Here is a 13,443-nt window from a genome sequence, read left to right as displayed (position 1 = left end):
TTTTTGGGAAATTTTTTAAGGTAATTTTTAATCGTCTTTCGTCTTCCAAGTAGTAATTGTGAAAAATCAAAATTTTTTACAACAGTTCTCAAATTATTTTAAAAGTTTAATTTTTAAGACAATTTTATCAAGAATCATCTTAAAAATAATTATAACAAAATGGATGATTCTAAAAGGATTTTTCAAAAAATCATTTTAGAATTTTTTTTTTTTTATAAAAAGAATAAAAAGTTAAGGATTTTAAAATGATTTTCCTAAAAATCATCTTAGGAAACTTCCGATTATTAAAAAAAATAAAATCACCACGCATTTAAAGACGTCAATTTTCGACAACTGTCCTTGATGTAGTGTTGGAGAAGAGTGTCTTTCTAGTAGTGGAAAAAAATGCCGTAATGGAAATGTGTAAATTTAAACAAAAGAAGACCGCAAAAGAAATATAAATGATTAGAATAAAAGACTCTAATTGAAACGAGGATTGGAACAAAACAAGAACTTGCTCGAAACTTATTAAATCATTTAATTAGTGGCAGGTGTGTGTGGTTTTGTACAAGTGAGAATGATAAAACTTAAAACACTTACTACAAAGTATAAATTGGTATTTATAAACAACATTTCATAATTATAATTAACACTAATAATTAATTTTCAGCAATCATTATTCTTCATAATTTTTATCTTCAATCTCTATTTTCAATGACTTTTACAGTCTTGATTCTTCAAATCTTTAACTTTCAATCATATTTTTGTCAAAGTGATATAATTGAAAGACTATATTTTCATATTTAGTTAAATAATGTAGTGAAATGCCATTTTTCTGCAACTTAGTCAAGAAATTATAGAAATACCATTTTTCATTTCTGATAAATATATATATATATATATATATATATATATATATATATATATTTTAATAAGTCAATATAATTTTTCAAATAAGTCAAACATCCTTGAACCTTAATTTTTCAAAAAAATTAAACTGATTTAAAAAAAAACCTTGTTCCATCCAACGTACTTGTATCCGCAAGCACAAATAAGAGATACTCCGGCCACATACTAGAAAGCGATATATGTATTTTTACTTGTTTCATATGTCACTCACATAATTTTACATTCGATCTTATTCTTAGAATAATTATTAAAAAATCAAATATTATTTTTTACTTTAACTTTTTTGTCATTATTCTAAGATGATGTTAGTAAAAAATTCTTTTAATATATGTATTTATCTCAAAACATAGATAATAGACACTTCAGCATAAAAGGCACACAAAACACTATAATAATTCATACAAAAATTAAATATGAATATAAATATGTCAATAGAGTTTCCACCTTTATATGTATCAGTCAATGACCATTTTTTTTATTTATAAAATGTCACAAACGAACTAAATATGTCTAAAAAGGCATCTAGACAAGTTCCTTATCCCAAGAATCTACCTGGTAAATAGGAGTTCGATGCTCCATATAAGACTGGCACAACTCATCGGCATTTTTTACCCACAACCTTTAAAAAGGATCACCAAAGCAATCGACAAATCACTTAGCACTTTGATGACTAACAAGTATTAGTCACAGAGACATAGCATCCAACTAATATATGTTTGGGAAGGATCATAAGTGAGCATGCATGTACAATAGAAGAATTTACTTTTTTTTCTTCTTCTTTTGATTGTTTATAAACTTATCATAGAAGATTTTGGATAAACCTTTTTTTAAGTTTTTTGTTTTCCCTGTTGTGTTTTGTAAAAGGAGAAAACTTTAGAATTTTTCTCGTCACATTGTTCCTTTAATTTAGTCACTCACGAGTTTTTGTTGTTCCTGAAACAGTACTAATGTTTTTTTAAAAAAAAAATTAATATATTAAAGGGTTCGCAGTATCTTAACAACACAATAATTTCATTAGTTAAACACAACTTATGATTTGTCTTAACTTGATTTTCCTTTCTTCAATTTATTTTAGTTCGTTTTTTTTTATTTCTCCATTAATTTACCAAGCATATACACTCCTTCCCTCCCTATCGAATGCACGTTTGTTTTTTATAATAAAAACCTACTTTATAATTTTTTAACTTTTAATATTTTATTACACTACAAGAAAATAAACTTTTACCATCGATTTTTATGAACTTTCAACATCACTTTTAAACCAATATTAAAACTATTGTCATTAAAAATATAATTTTTAACATTGGTTATGAAAATCGATGTTGAAATCCATTATACAATATTAATTCTTTCCAAAATCGATGTGATATAATAGGAAATAGACAAAAAAATGCAAAAATAACATCGATTATGCCAAAATCGATGTAGTATAGTATATTACATTATTGATTTTACCAAAATTGATGTTTTTTTGGTACTATACAACATTGACTTTGGTCAAAATCGATATTGTATTATGTATTACACAGTCGGTTTTGTCAAAACCAATGTTGTTTTTACATTATTTTAATATTTTGTCTGTTTTGTTAATATTACCCTACAAATTAAAAACATAATCAATCTAGGCAGTATAATATATTATATTCAAATTATTATTGAATAAATACTATCAAATAAAGAAACACTAAAAGTAATGAAACAATAATCTCAATACATAAAATCATCTATAGCCTAAGCTAAATATAATTCTAACAATTGTAAAATTTCTTAAACACCAAGTGTTTCATTCCTAACTCTTAGTTAACATTTTACCCACTGAATGCGAATTATCTTTATTCTCTCTAGTTCTAATGGTCTTAGATTAGTGATAATTATTATGTATACGTAATTTGTGTATTTAAATCACACAACAATTATCTGATTTTTCTCTCTTTTATTGTTTCTTTTTGTGTTTAAACATTAGGATTTCAACATATTTTTGTTTTTATCCAACGAATGCTAAAACTAGTAAGTTTATAGTGTTTTTGGTTGTATACTTTCTGTAGAGACACAATAGAAGACATAAAAGAGAATTGAATAATTTGAGAGTCGTGCTCAACGTGGCAACCTCGTTTAACGCCAGAAGTCATATGAGAAGCCAGTTGTCATGTGCATGGGTGCTTAGCGCATTGTTCGTGGTCACTTATCTAGCTGGACTTTTTGTGTCATGCTTAGCGTGCAGTCTCGCTTAGCACACAGTCAATGTAAAAAAAATGATTGTGCTGCGTTTTAAGAGGGAAAAATGAGGGTGGTCATATTTTTCATAAAGTAAAATTAACTTATGTATTTCATGTTTAAAGAAATTAGGTAAAAAAAATCATAAAGTTAAATACATAAATTAATTTTAGTTTGTATGATATGTTTTATTTATTTTATTTTTTATTTTCTTTTGTTAAAAAATTATCCAAATATTTTATTTTTAAAATTTATAAATAAAATACTCAGGATGACACAACATCTATGAAGGATAAGTGTAAGGATCCCCTTCTTACTCATGACTTTTTATAAGAAAATGAATTCATAATCTTGATTTCATTCTCATAAACTTTTGAACAATCGTGGGAATGTTTTTATCTAGAGTTGATATCTTTCATATCTTTAATTGTCATTAATACTCAGGATGACACAACATCTATGAAGGATAAGTGTAAGGATCCCTTTTTACTCATGACTTTTTATAAGAAAATGAATTCATAATCTTGATTTCATTCTCATCAACTTTTGAACAATCGTGGGAATGTTTTTATCTAGAGTTGATATCTTTCATATCTTTAATTGTCATTAAGACACTTTCTATCACTTAATGAATTCACAATCTTGATTTCATTGTCTTCATGCTTGACACTCAAAATAAGGTCATGATGGCGAATGATAAAAAGGCTTAATAATTATTTTGTAGATGTTTTATTAGGAAGAAACTAAATGAATGTTGAGAGTCAAAGAACTTGTGTTTTTTTAACTCGAAAACTTGTGTTATTTGTAGTGTAATGAAACTTGCATTCATGAATTTGGGGTGGTAAATTAATTTATAAAAGGTAAAACAGTAGTTCACTATCGGCAATGATACCAGTTGGTCTATGAGAAGGTAGTGTTTATAGGTTACAATGATCCAGATAAGTTCAAAGACAACAAATACCAATATTTTTATGCTTAAATATGTTTTTTATATATGTAATATATCTATTTTTCCAATTTACTGCCAAAAAATGTTTTTTTATTTATTTATTTTACTAACTGATATTTCTAGCATTTTGCTTTTGGTATTAATAATTAGTCTTGATTCGTTAATCTATGATATGACAAGTTAATAGAGTGTCACGTTATCACTTAACGAACTTAGACTAATGATAAATATCAAAAGTAAAAATTTGAAAATGTCAGATAGTAAAATATAAAAATATTTTTTAGGTAATAAAATGAAAAATATATTTAAGTTATATATTTATCATTTATTATTATCTCATATTTTGCTCTCATACTTTCAAAATATTGTACATTTTGTTGTAATATTTTCACAATATTACATATTTTATTTTCATATTTTCACAATATTGATTGCATGTCATTTAGTTAGTATCACATCATCTATTCATGTGTGAACCATATATATTGTCACATCAATATTAAAGTATCATGTCAACCATCAACTAACAAAACTAATGGATGAAGAAATTACTACATTTTGAAGTGTGGGTGACAAATTCTACTATAAAAAAGTGGACAAATATATGTGAGAAAGTAATAAGTTAGGAACATAGTGTCTTTAGAAAATTTTCTTCAACATGAGTATTTTTAGGAATTTTTTTAATCTCTTATCTATTTCAATTTATAATTTTTATTATTATTTTTAAATTGAATTTCAATATTTTCTAAAAATAAATTATGAATAATTAAAAATTATCTTATATCACAATATAAATTATTTATCATACATCTAAGATATAATTGACTATGTGTTAAAAATATTTATTTATTATGAATTTTAATTATAATAAAATTTATAAATTTGAAAGTATTTATTAATTATAAATTTAAGTTATATAAAATAAACATATATCATGTATATTCTACAAACTGAAATACCGGTGAATTAATTTAATTCAGAATATATAATTGTATTATCAATTATAATGTTTAAATAATGATTTTGATTAAATATTTCATAATTAAATAATCACCTTTGTTAGCCTTTAAAAAGAATTACCTTCATTACTATAATTATGTATTTTATGAATTAAAAAATAAAATGAAATAATTTAAACACATTTTGATTGCAAAAGAATCGTTGTGGTGTTGCTACACAACATCCACCTACTTAATAAAACCCTCTTTTATCTTTAATAATAATAATAATGATAATAATATATTTTTTCAATATTTTTTTGACATAATTTTATTTTATTAACATATAAATGATAATTGATTATCGTTGAATAAAAGATGTTTTGTTTTTTCTAAAAAAAATCAAATTCAATTTTAGTCTTTTAAAATTTCATCCTATTTTTACTATCTAATTCAGAAATATTTCAGTTTTGATTTTTTAAAATGGTTAAGATTAATATTTAACTGTAGTTATAAATAGTAAGAAAATATACTTCATGAAGGTAATAATGTAAAATATTTTCAGATTAAAGTAACGACATATTTTTTTTTTAATAAACGATAATTTTTTGTTAAAGAATTAAAGTTAAATTTGAAATTTTTTAGAGAGATAAAACATATCTTATCTTAGCCATAGTTGCCAACAAATTTAGATTCGTGCGTGCACAAGATTTACTCCTGGTTGGACTTAGACTCAATTAGCGCCAAAATGTATCTCCGTCACAACTCCGAAAGTACCGTTACCTTTTCATTATCCAACGGACACGGGTCACTTCAATCTCCCCCAGAAAATCACAACCGTGAAATCAAACCTTCAACCTCATTCGATTCAATTTTCAAAATCGAGAGAGAGCTGGCACTGCCACACCACACCAGAGTTTCTCCGGCGAACCACAATAATTTTGTTTTTTTTATGCCGAAACTCTCCCTCTCTTAAAGGCCGTTGATTCCTTGCAATTCAAAACGCACGAGAATTTATGACGCCACTCTGAGGCTGACGACACTCCGTTTCGTTACAACAGACTTCTTCTCTGAAGCCTTTTCAGCGCGTTTCGGGATCGCAACTCGAAACGGCGAGTCGTTGAGAGCAGTAACACTAACATTGCAATTCGATTTCAAGCCGCTGTGTTGCGAGATCGATTTCTGATCGCTGCCGAAAGATGGAACAGAGCGAAACGGCGTCGGATTTAGCTCCAAGGAAATTGGCTCGCCAATTGGATTTCGCGGCCGTTTACGGAGATCCGTCGCACCAGAAACTGCCTCCACCGTTGCCGCCTCCACAGTCACCGTTGCGTCCGCCGTCGCATTCTCCGTTGCGATTGCAGTTGGATTTGCAGCCGCCGGGGCAACGGCCGTGGTTATATTCAGAGGCGCAGGAACAACAGCCGGGGTTGTATTCACCGCGGCCGAAGCTAGTTTCGCCGGTTAGACGAATTCCGCACCCCGTGGTGAAGTTTCCGGTGAAGGTGTTGCAAGTGGTGTAAGTATTCTTAAACCTCAAACGAAAATAAAAAAGAAGTGAAACGGTAGCGTTTTTGGTTTGCCCTGTCTGAATGATAAGGAAACTCGGATCGCGCTAAAGTGTACCAAACTACCAATGTGCGTTTAGGATGTTGAATTGGATGCATGTTTTGAATTTTAGTGCGATTAAGATTGTGTAAGAGTGTAGGAAAAGAAGCAGTTGCTAGAAGTTAGCTTCTATTTGAAGACCTGGGTTCTTGGCTGAAATAATTTTATTCTTGGAAAATTTAGGTTTAATTACTCATTTGATCCTTATTTTTGAATAAGCTTTATGTTTTAGTGCTTACAATTAGAAACTAATCACATTAGTCCTTACACACACACTCTTTAATCCATTTTAGTCCTTGCAGTCGAAAATTATAGAGACTAAACAAGATTAAAAAGTGTATGGGTAAAGACTGAAACAAGTTAAAAAATGTATGTGTGGTGACTAAAACGAGTACTTTCTAGTTGTAGGGACTAAAATGTAAAGATTGTAATTAAACCAAAACTTATAAGGGTGAGATAGTTACATTAGTACTAACGGAGAGTGTTTTTGGTGGAAAAATGAAAGTGACAATCATTTCTTTAGGGGCTGGAAGCCTGGAATTGCTTCTAATTTGCAGTTGATAAATCATTTCAGTAATTCAGTAATCATAAGTGTTTGTTTACTTGTTTTTATTTTCCTGTTTTAAAAAAAAGAGATTGGTCTGCTTGTATCCACATGCAATGCGGGGCTCATTGTTATCATTTTGAGATTGGTTATAATAATCTTAATTGTGGGTAAAAAAAGGAAATACTAGTAGTATGTATGCATTTTGGGAAAAGAAGTATCATAAATTTGCAGCTAAACTTGGAAACTACTCAAAAGAGCTAAGCTTGTCACTAAGGAAAAAAACTCCAAATATTTCACCAGTTCATATAAAGGGATTGGAAATACTGTTACATCTCTTTACTCACTATTAAATTTTGCTTCATAGTAAGAACTTTTGTACTAATTTGAATTTTATTATGTTTGTGGATTTATCTGTTTTCTTTCAGAAAGCCAGAGTCTCCCAGATCACAACCTCGATGTAATGTGGAATTGAAGGACACCACTCCAAAGAAACAGAAACAATGTAACTGCAAAAATTCTAGATGCCTCAAGTTGTAAGCACTTTAGCTTCTCTGTATGAATTTTTTTTAATGAGAATACTTTATCACATAACCATGCTATATCTAAACAATAAACATCTTACATGTTTTCTTCCTCTTCTCTCTGTCTCTCTAATTGGCAAAACCTAATTTTGTAAATGCTAGGTACTGTGAGTGCTTTGCAGCTGGGATCTATTGTGATGGCTGCAACTGTGTAAATTGCCATAATAATGTGGATAATGAGGCTGCCAGACAGGAGGCAGTTGGAATAACATTGGAACGCAATCCAAATGCTTTCAGACCAAAAATTGCTAGCAGTCCACAAGAACAAAGAGATTCCAAGGTTTGTAGTTCAATTTCAACTCCCTCAAACATGTGTTATTGGTTTTTGGCATGAGGCTTTTAAGCCAAGTTTTTGTGATGATACTTACTGTTCTGGGTTTAGCTGATATTGTAGTTAACTTGTGCATTTAAATATCTTGTTTGAACACAGGAATGTGAAATTAAAGTAATAGGAAAGCACAATAAAGGATGTCACTGCAAGAAATCAGGCTGCCTTAAGAAGTATTGTGAGTGCTTCCAAGCCAATATCCTCTGCTCTGAAAATTGTAAATGCATGGACTGCAAGAATTTTGAAGGAAGTGATGAAAGAATAGCAATATTTCACAAAGATTACAATCTAGTTCACATGAAACAGGCAGCTAATGCTACCATTAGTGGAGCTGTTGGATCATCTGGCTATGGAACCCATATAACACCCAAGAAGAGAAAAAATCAGGAAATGTTTCCTGGAAAGTCAGCCATGGATCAAACTGTTAACATGACTGCTCAATACCTACAGGTGCTTTCTTTGCATTCTTGGATTTATATAAATAATAATTATCTATTCTTTATGCGGCAGGTTCATTATAATTGGATTGGAAAATGAAAATGTGTATCCAAGTATCCAGCAAAAAACAATATCTTTGTCTTGTAATTATCACATCACATAAGTCAACATTTGAATCCTAGTTTTATCCTTTGAAACCCTTGATTTTCATCTTATTTTCCTGTTGGTTTGGTTATCAGTTCCCTCCATCCTCGGACATCCAAACTTCATATAATGTTTTTAAATTATTTTGAATTTTAATCAGGAAATTGATCCTATGGCTTCATCGCCATCATCTCTGTCAGATTCCTTTATTTCTGACCCTTCCAACACAAGAATTTCAGGGTCTTCAAGATCTACATACCGGTATATAAATTTTTTAATCACTATTTGACGAATCTATCTAACATTTTAAATATAAATTTTAAAAATATACAACTAACAATTTATCCATGCTGAAGGTCCGTATTGGCAGATGTCCTCAAGCCAAATAATGTAAAGAATCTCTGTTCACTTTTTGTTGTTCTCTCACGAGTAGCTGCAAAGACAAATGCAGGTTTTGAGCAACTCATGGATGTAGACTATATTTATCTAGTTTAAAATAATATGATTTATCTACTGTCTGGTGAATATTTTTTAATATTTTTGTTTGCAAATATTCCAATTTCATGCTGGTAGGACATTCATTTAATGTTAGCATCAGTTTTATTTTATTTTTCCACCTATTTTGTCCTCCTTTTATCGTTTTGAAGATATAGTTAATTATATATATATATACTGTAATTAAGGATGAATTAGGGGGTAGTGGTGTTATATGTCATGATATATTTTCTTAGAGAAGTACTAAGGAATTGGGAAAGTATTATGGTACTTTTACAAGAGTTAACTGATGCATATCCGATATCCCAAGTAAACATTTTAAAGTATGTTTGATAAAACATACTATTGAATATTTGGTGCTGAAATCATTGAATTTGTAATGTTTGAAGGGGAGTTATTGAAATATAATAAAGTTAATGAGATTATTTTTAACGAAGCTAGTCTCATTTAATAATAATTTAAGTAAGGATGGGGTTCTGGTTAAAACCTTAGAGACCTTCCATACACTGAATACATTCAGCCATTTTCCACTTTTAATTGCTTAGGTATTCATAATCACTACTAAAATATGCCTGAAGTCTTTCATTTTTAGCCTTAAACGTAATTTGGCCACAAGCGTCATTATGCAGTTGCTTATATTTGGAAATATAGGTTTCAGAGTCAAATTGTTATATGCACTGTTCACATACCTGTCAATATTGATGTCTTTCTGAAAATAAATTGGCATTTTGATTGTGTTCTAACTTTTCAGAAATGAGAGGCAAAGTAGACCAGCAAACAAAAACTGGGAACTTTGAAGCTTCTGTTGCTTCATCAGCTAAATCACTGCAAGAAACTAGAGATGTCCACCAGCCTGCTTGTGATGATCATGTGAATAAAGATGAAGCAGAAGCAGTTGATGTCGCTCATTATAATAGGCCATTATCACCTGAAACACTAGCATTGATGTGTGATGAACAGGATGATATGCTTTTTGGAAATTGTTCTGCAGATGGAGTTGCATGCAACAGTACTTTTCAAAACATGATTCAAAAGTCATTTAATTCTGATGGATGCACTGATGTTTACAGAGAGCAGGAAAGGCTTATATTGACCAAGTTCTTGGACATTCTTCGCGGACTCGTTACTCATGGCAGCATCAAAGGTTAGGCTTTAGTATTAATTTGTTATGGTGTTGAAGTCTTCACACTTACAACTTTGTTTGGGCAAAATTAATCTGGACATTCCTGTCTTAAGATTAACTGTAATATTCTATAGGGAGTCATAAAGTGGTTTTGTAGTTGGGGGAGGGGCATAAGGGTTGGAGTGATAAGGAGGTCATGGGTTTGAATTCTCCCACTAACATAACATACTAATTGCTAACATTTGCTAATAAAAAAAAAAACTATAATGTTCTATAAACAGTCATTGTGGAAAGTCCCATTTGACACGGCTAACAAATATTTACCTTATGTGTTGTGACTGAAATACTAATTCAGCTGATCATGTAGTGTACCCATACCTAACTTCTTTATGATGCATCTGTACTTTGTAGGGATTTGTCTTACTCAGCTTACCTATGTAAACAACTTGCATCATCATATTCATAAAATTAAGAATGCCAGGCTAGAACATAAAAATGAGAAGCCATATATTCACCCACTGCAGGGTCACCTTGTTGTCATGCATAAGCTTTTCTAAAGCAAGAAGCAATAAACCAATTTGGCTTCATCATTTGTATGCTTATAGAAATTGGCTGAAATGAAGATAACTTTCCTTGAATTTAAAAATCATCGTGAAAGAACAAAAAATAGAGAATGACTGAATGAGAAATGTGTGCTGTTAGACGATCTTAGGCCAATAACCTAATTGGAAAATACTTTGAAATCAGTTTTATGATAGGTTATAGGGTCATACTTCATGCTGAGAAAAGAAGGACCAATTCTTCAGTTCGTCTTTTGCTATTTGTTTCTATTGAATGCAAGAATATAGTGAAAGAATTAGTGACCTTAAAATAGCATTGATAGTTTGTTTAATATTGGTAACATAAGCAATTGAAAGAATAATAATCTGAAATGTGTGATCCTTGAGCTTCTATGATGTTTTGTTAAAAATCTAACTAATGTTAGTTATCTTTAACGTTGTAGAAACAATGTGCTCTTCATTGACCAAGAAAGGGGAGAGAAGCAAGAAAGAACCTGCAGACAATGGCAATAATGGTGCTGAAACTAACGTTGGGAGTGAGAAGGGAATTCAAAGCAACTGCTTTGCAAATTACCTCATCCCATCGATCGCTAAAATATCCCAGACAAATTATGCCATAACCAATGGACATGGTAATAATGATCTTTCGTTGACCTGATTGATAATGAAACATGTTGCTGGTGACAGTGTGCAGCCCGGAATTTCTGCTGCTGATGTGCATGTTACATACAACTGATACAAGCCCTGTTCTCTGCTGTTAAATTAGAGCTTGTCTAGATCTTTATATGATAATATAAATAAGAATAAAAAAAGAAAAATAATAATAATAATAATATATAAGGTACAAATAGTAAATTGAGGTTTCCCTTTCATGATAAACTTTCCTTCCATTTTTTTTCCTTTAATAGGTCTAGTATTTCCGGCAATTGCAATGGCTTCTTTATTTCTTCATGTTAAAAAAAACAAGATTTTTGGATACAGAAAACCAAGTCAAATTCTGGGGTTTTTTATTCCCCAATTATAATACTAAATTAAAAAAAAAAGGAGAGTAATGAGTATACTCATATAATTGGAGCCTCTTCTTTCCTGCAGTATAAACAGAAGTATTTTATGTTCATAGATAAATGACATAAGTTGTGTCATTTCACATTACCCAATATACACAAGAAAATTCTATTGAATGCTACCGTGTAAATATATTAGTGAAATCCATTTCTGGTATCTGAAAAACACATCGTTTATGATTGAGTCCTCATATTTGCTTCGAAAGAAAATAAAGCTGTTAGCAGAATAATGAATATAGGAATTGGAGCAAGAGAGCCACTATTATGAAACAAATAGATATTTAACTAATTTAAGGGTTATAGTTTTATTATTTTTTTGGCAAATAGTTGAATGAGTTTGGGTGCGGGTGTGCGCGCGTAGGTGTGTAAATTTTATCATATAAAGGGAGGGAAATATAAATTTTATACATTTCTAGAAAATAGAGTATAATTTACTTTCATTTTAATTATAGTTTAAATATGTTTTTAGTTCCTACTTATAAAATGATTCAATTTTAGTTTTAGTCCTTATAATTTTTGTTTGGCAAAATTGTATTTTTCATCCTCCAATTTATCTTCAATTTCGGATTTGGTCCCCCGTAATTTAATTCACGAATTAGGTCCTCCTATTTTGTAAAATCGTGCAATGTTGGTTCCCCAGGCTACAATTGGATTGGATGTTGACCGTTAACAAGTGGCGTTGACTGTCACGTGTCACGTTCTTATTGGATGATGATTGTCACGTGTCATGTTTTGATTGGATGTCAATTCCATAAAAGATGAAATGCATTGTTATTTTCATTGACCAATCAAAACATGAAACGTGACTGTCATCATCCAATAAGGATGTGACACGTGGCAGTCAACATTCCTTTGTAATGGTCAACGTCCAATTGTGGCCTCGGAGACCAACATTGCACGATTTTACAAAATAGGAGGACTCAATTTGTGAATTAAATTATTGGGGATCAAATCCGAAACTGGAAATAAACTGAGAGACCAAATTTACAATTTTACCTTTTTGTTTATGTTTTGTCTCTTTGAAATCACTATTTTTAGCCCTTAAAATTCCTTTTTAAGGTAGACTTAAATTAATAACATTTATTTTAGGGATTTAATTTTTTTTAGAGATATCACATGTTAACATGTCAATAGAAACACTAGTGAGTATCACCTAATATGGTTACTTGATCTTCCATAAATAATAAGTAATTAATGAGTGTCACACATAATAAGAGATAAAAATCATGATTTTAACTTTTTAGGATGGTAACATAATTTTTTTACAAGACTAAAATTAAAACTCTTGCATTTTATAGGTTAAAAGCATATTTAAGTCTTTTAGTTTATGTAATTGATTATTTGTTGTTGTGAAATTTTAGGAGAAAATGATGTACCCATTCAAGATCCTGTAACAGTTGACATTGATTGATGATCGTTTTATATGCACAACTTTCTTTGCATTTATGTAAAATTGTTGTGATTAACAAATATTGCCTCCCCAGTCCTCGACTCCCCAACATATACCCGTATCTGTCCTTGATACTCCGGGTTAAATTTTGTTACCCCAACTTCGTACCTATCGGG

The 13,443-nt window shown here is 30.2% G+C and overlaps 1 protein-coding gene and 1 long non-coding RNA gene across 2 annotated transcripts; one reads left to right on the top strand and one right to left on the bottom strand.

Annotated features, from left to right (window-relative positions):
* Window positions 1–5,703: 5,703 nt before the first annotated feature.
* Window positions 5,704–11,798, top strand: LOC114409101 (protein tesmin/TSO1-like CXC 5). Its single transcript, XM_028372412.1, has 8 exons — window positions 5,704–6,508; window positions 7,570–7,677; window positions 7,828–8,005; window positions 8,156–8,503; window positions 8,796–8,896; window positions 8,992–9,086; window positions 9,882–10,274; window positions 11,257–11,798. The coding sequence occupies exons 1-8, from the start codon at window positions 6,189–6,191 to the stop codon at window positions 11,469–11,471; spliced, it is 1,758 nt and encodes a 585-aa protein (XP_028228213.1). The 5' UTR covers window positions 5,704–6,188; the 3' UTR covers window positions 11,472–11,798.
* LOC114409102 lies at window positions 8,759–9,949 on the bottom strand. Its single transcript, XR_003665991.1, has 2 exons — window positions 9,820–9,949; window positions 8,759–9,068 (listed from the first exon to the last, which is right to left on the bottom strand). It is a non-coding gene; the product is annotated as an uncharacterized LOC114409102 (long non-coding RNA).
* Window positions 11,799–13,443: the final 1,645 nt, after the last annotated feature.

The sequence above is a fragment of the Glycine soja genome, chromosome 4 (genome assembly GCF_004193775.1).
Source record: "Glycine soja cultivar W05 chromosome 4, ASM419377v2, whole genome shotgun sequence".
Classification (NCBI taxonomy): Eukaryota; Viridiplantae; Streptophyta; class Magnoliopsida; order Fabales; family Fabaceae; genus Glycine; species Glycine soja.
The sequence above is the reverse complement of the archived record's forward strand: the minus strand, read 5'-3'. Positions and strand labels throughout refer to the sequence as shown.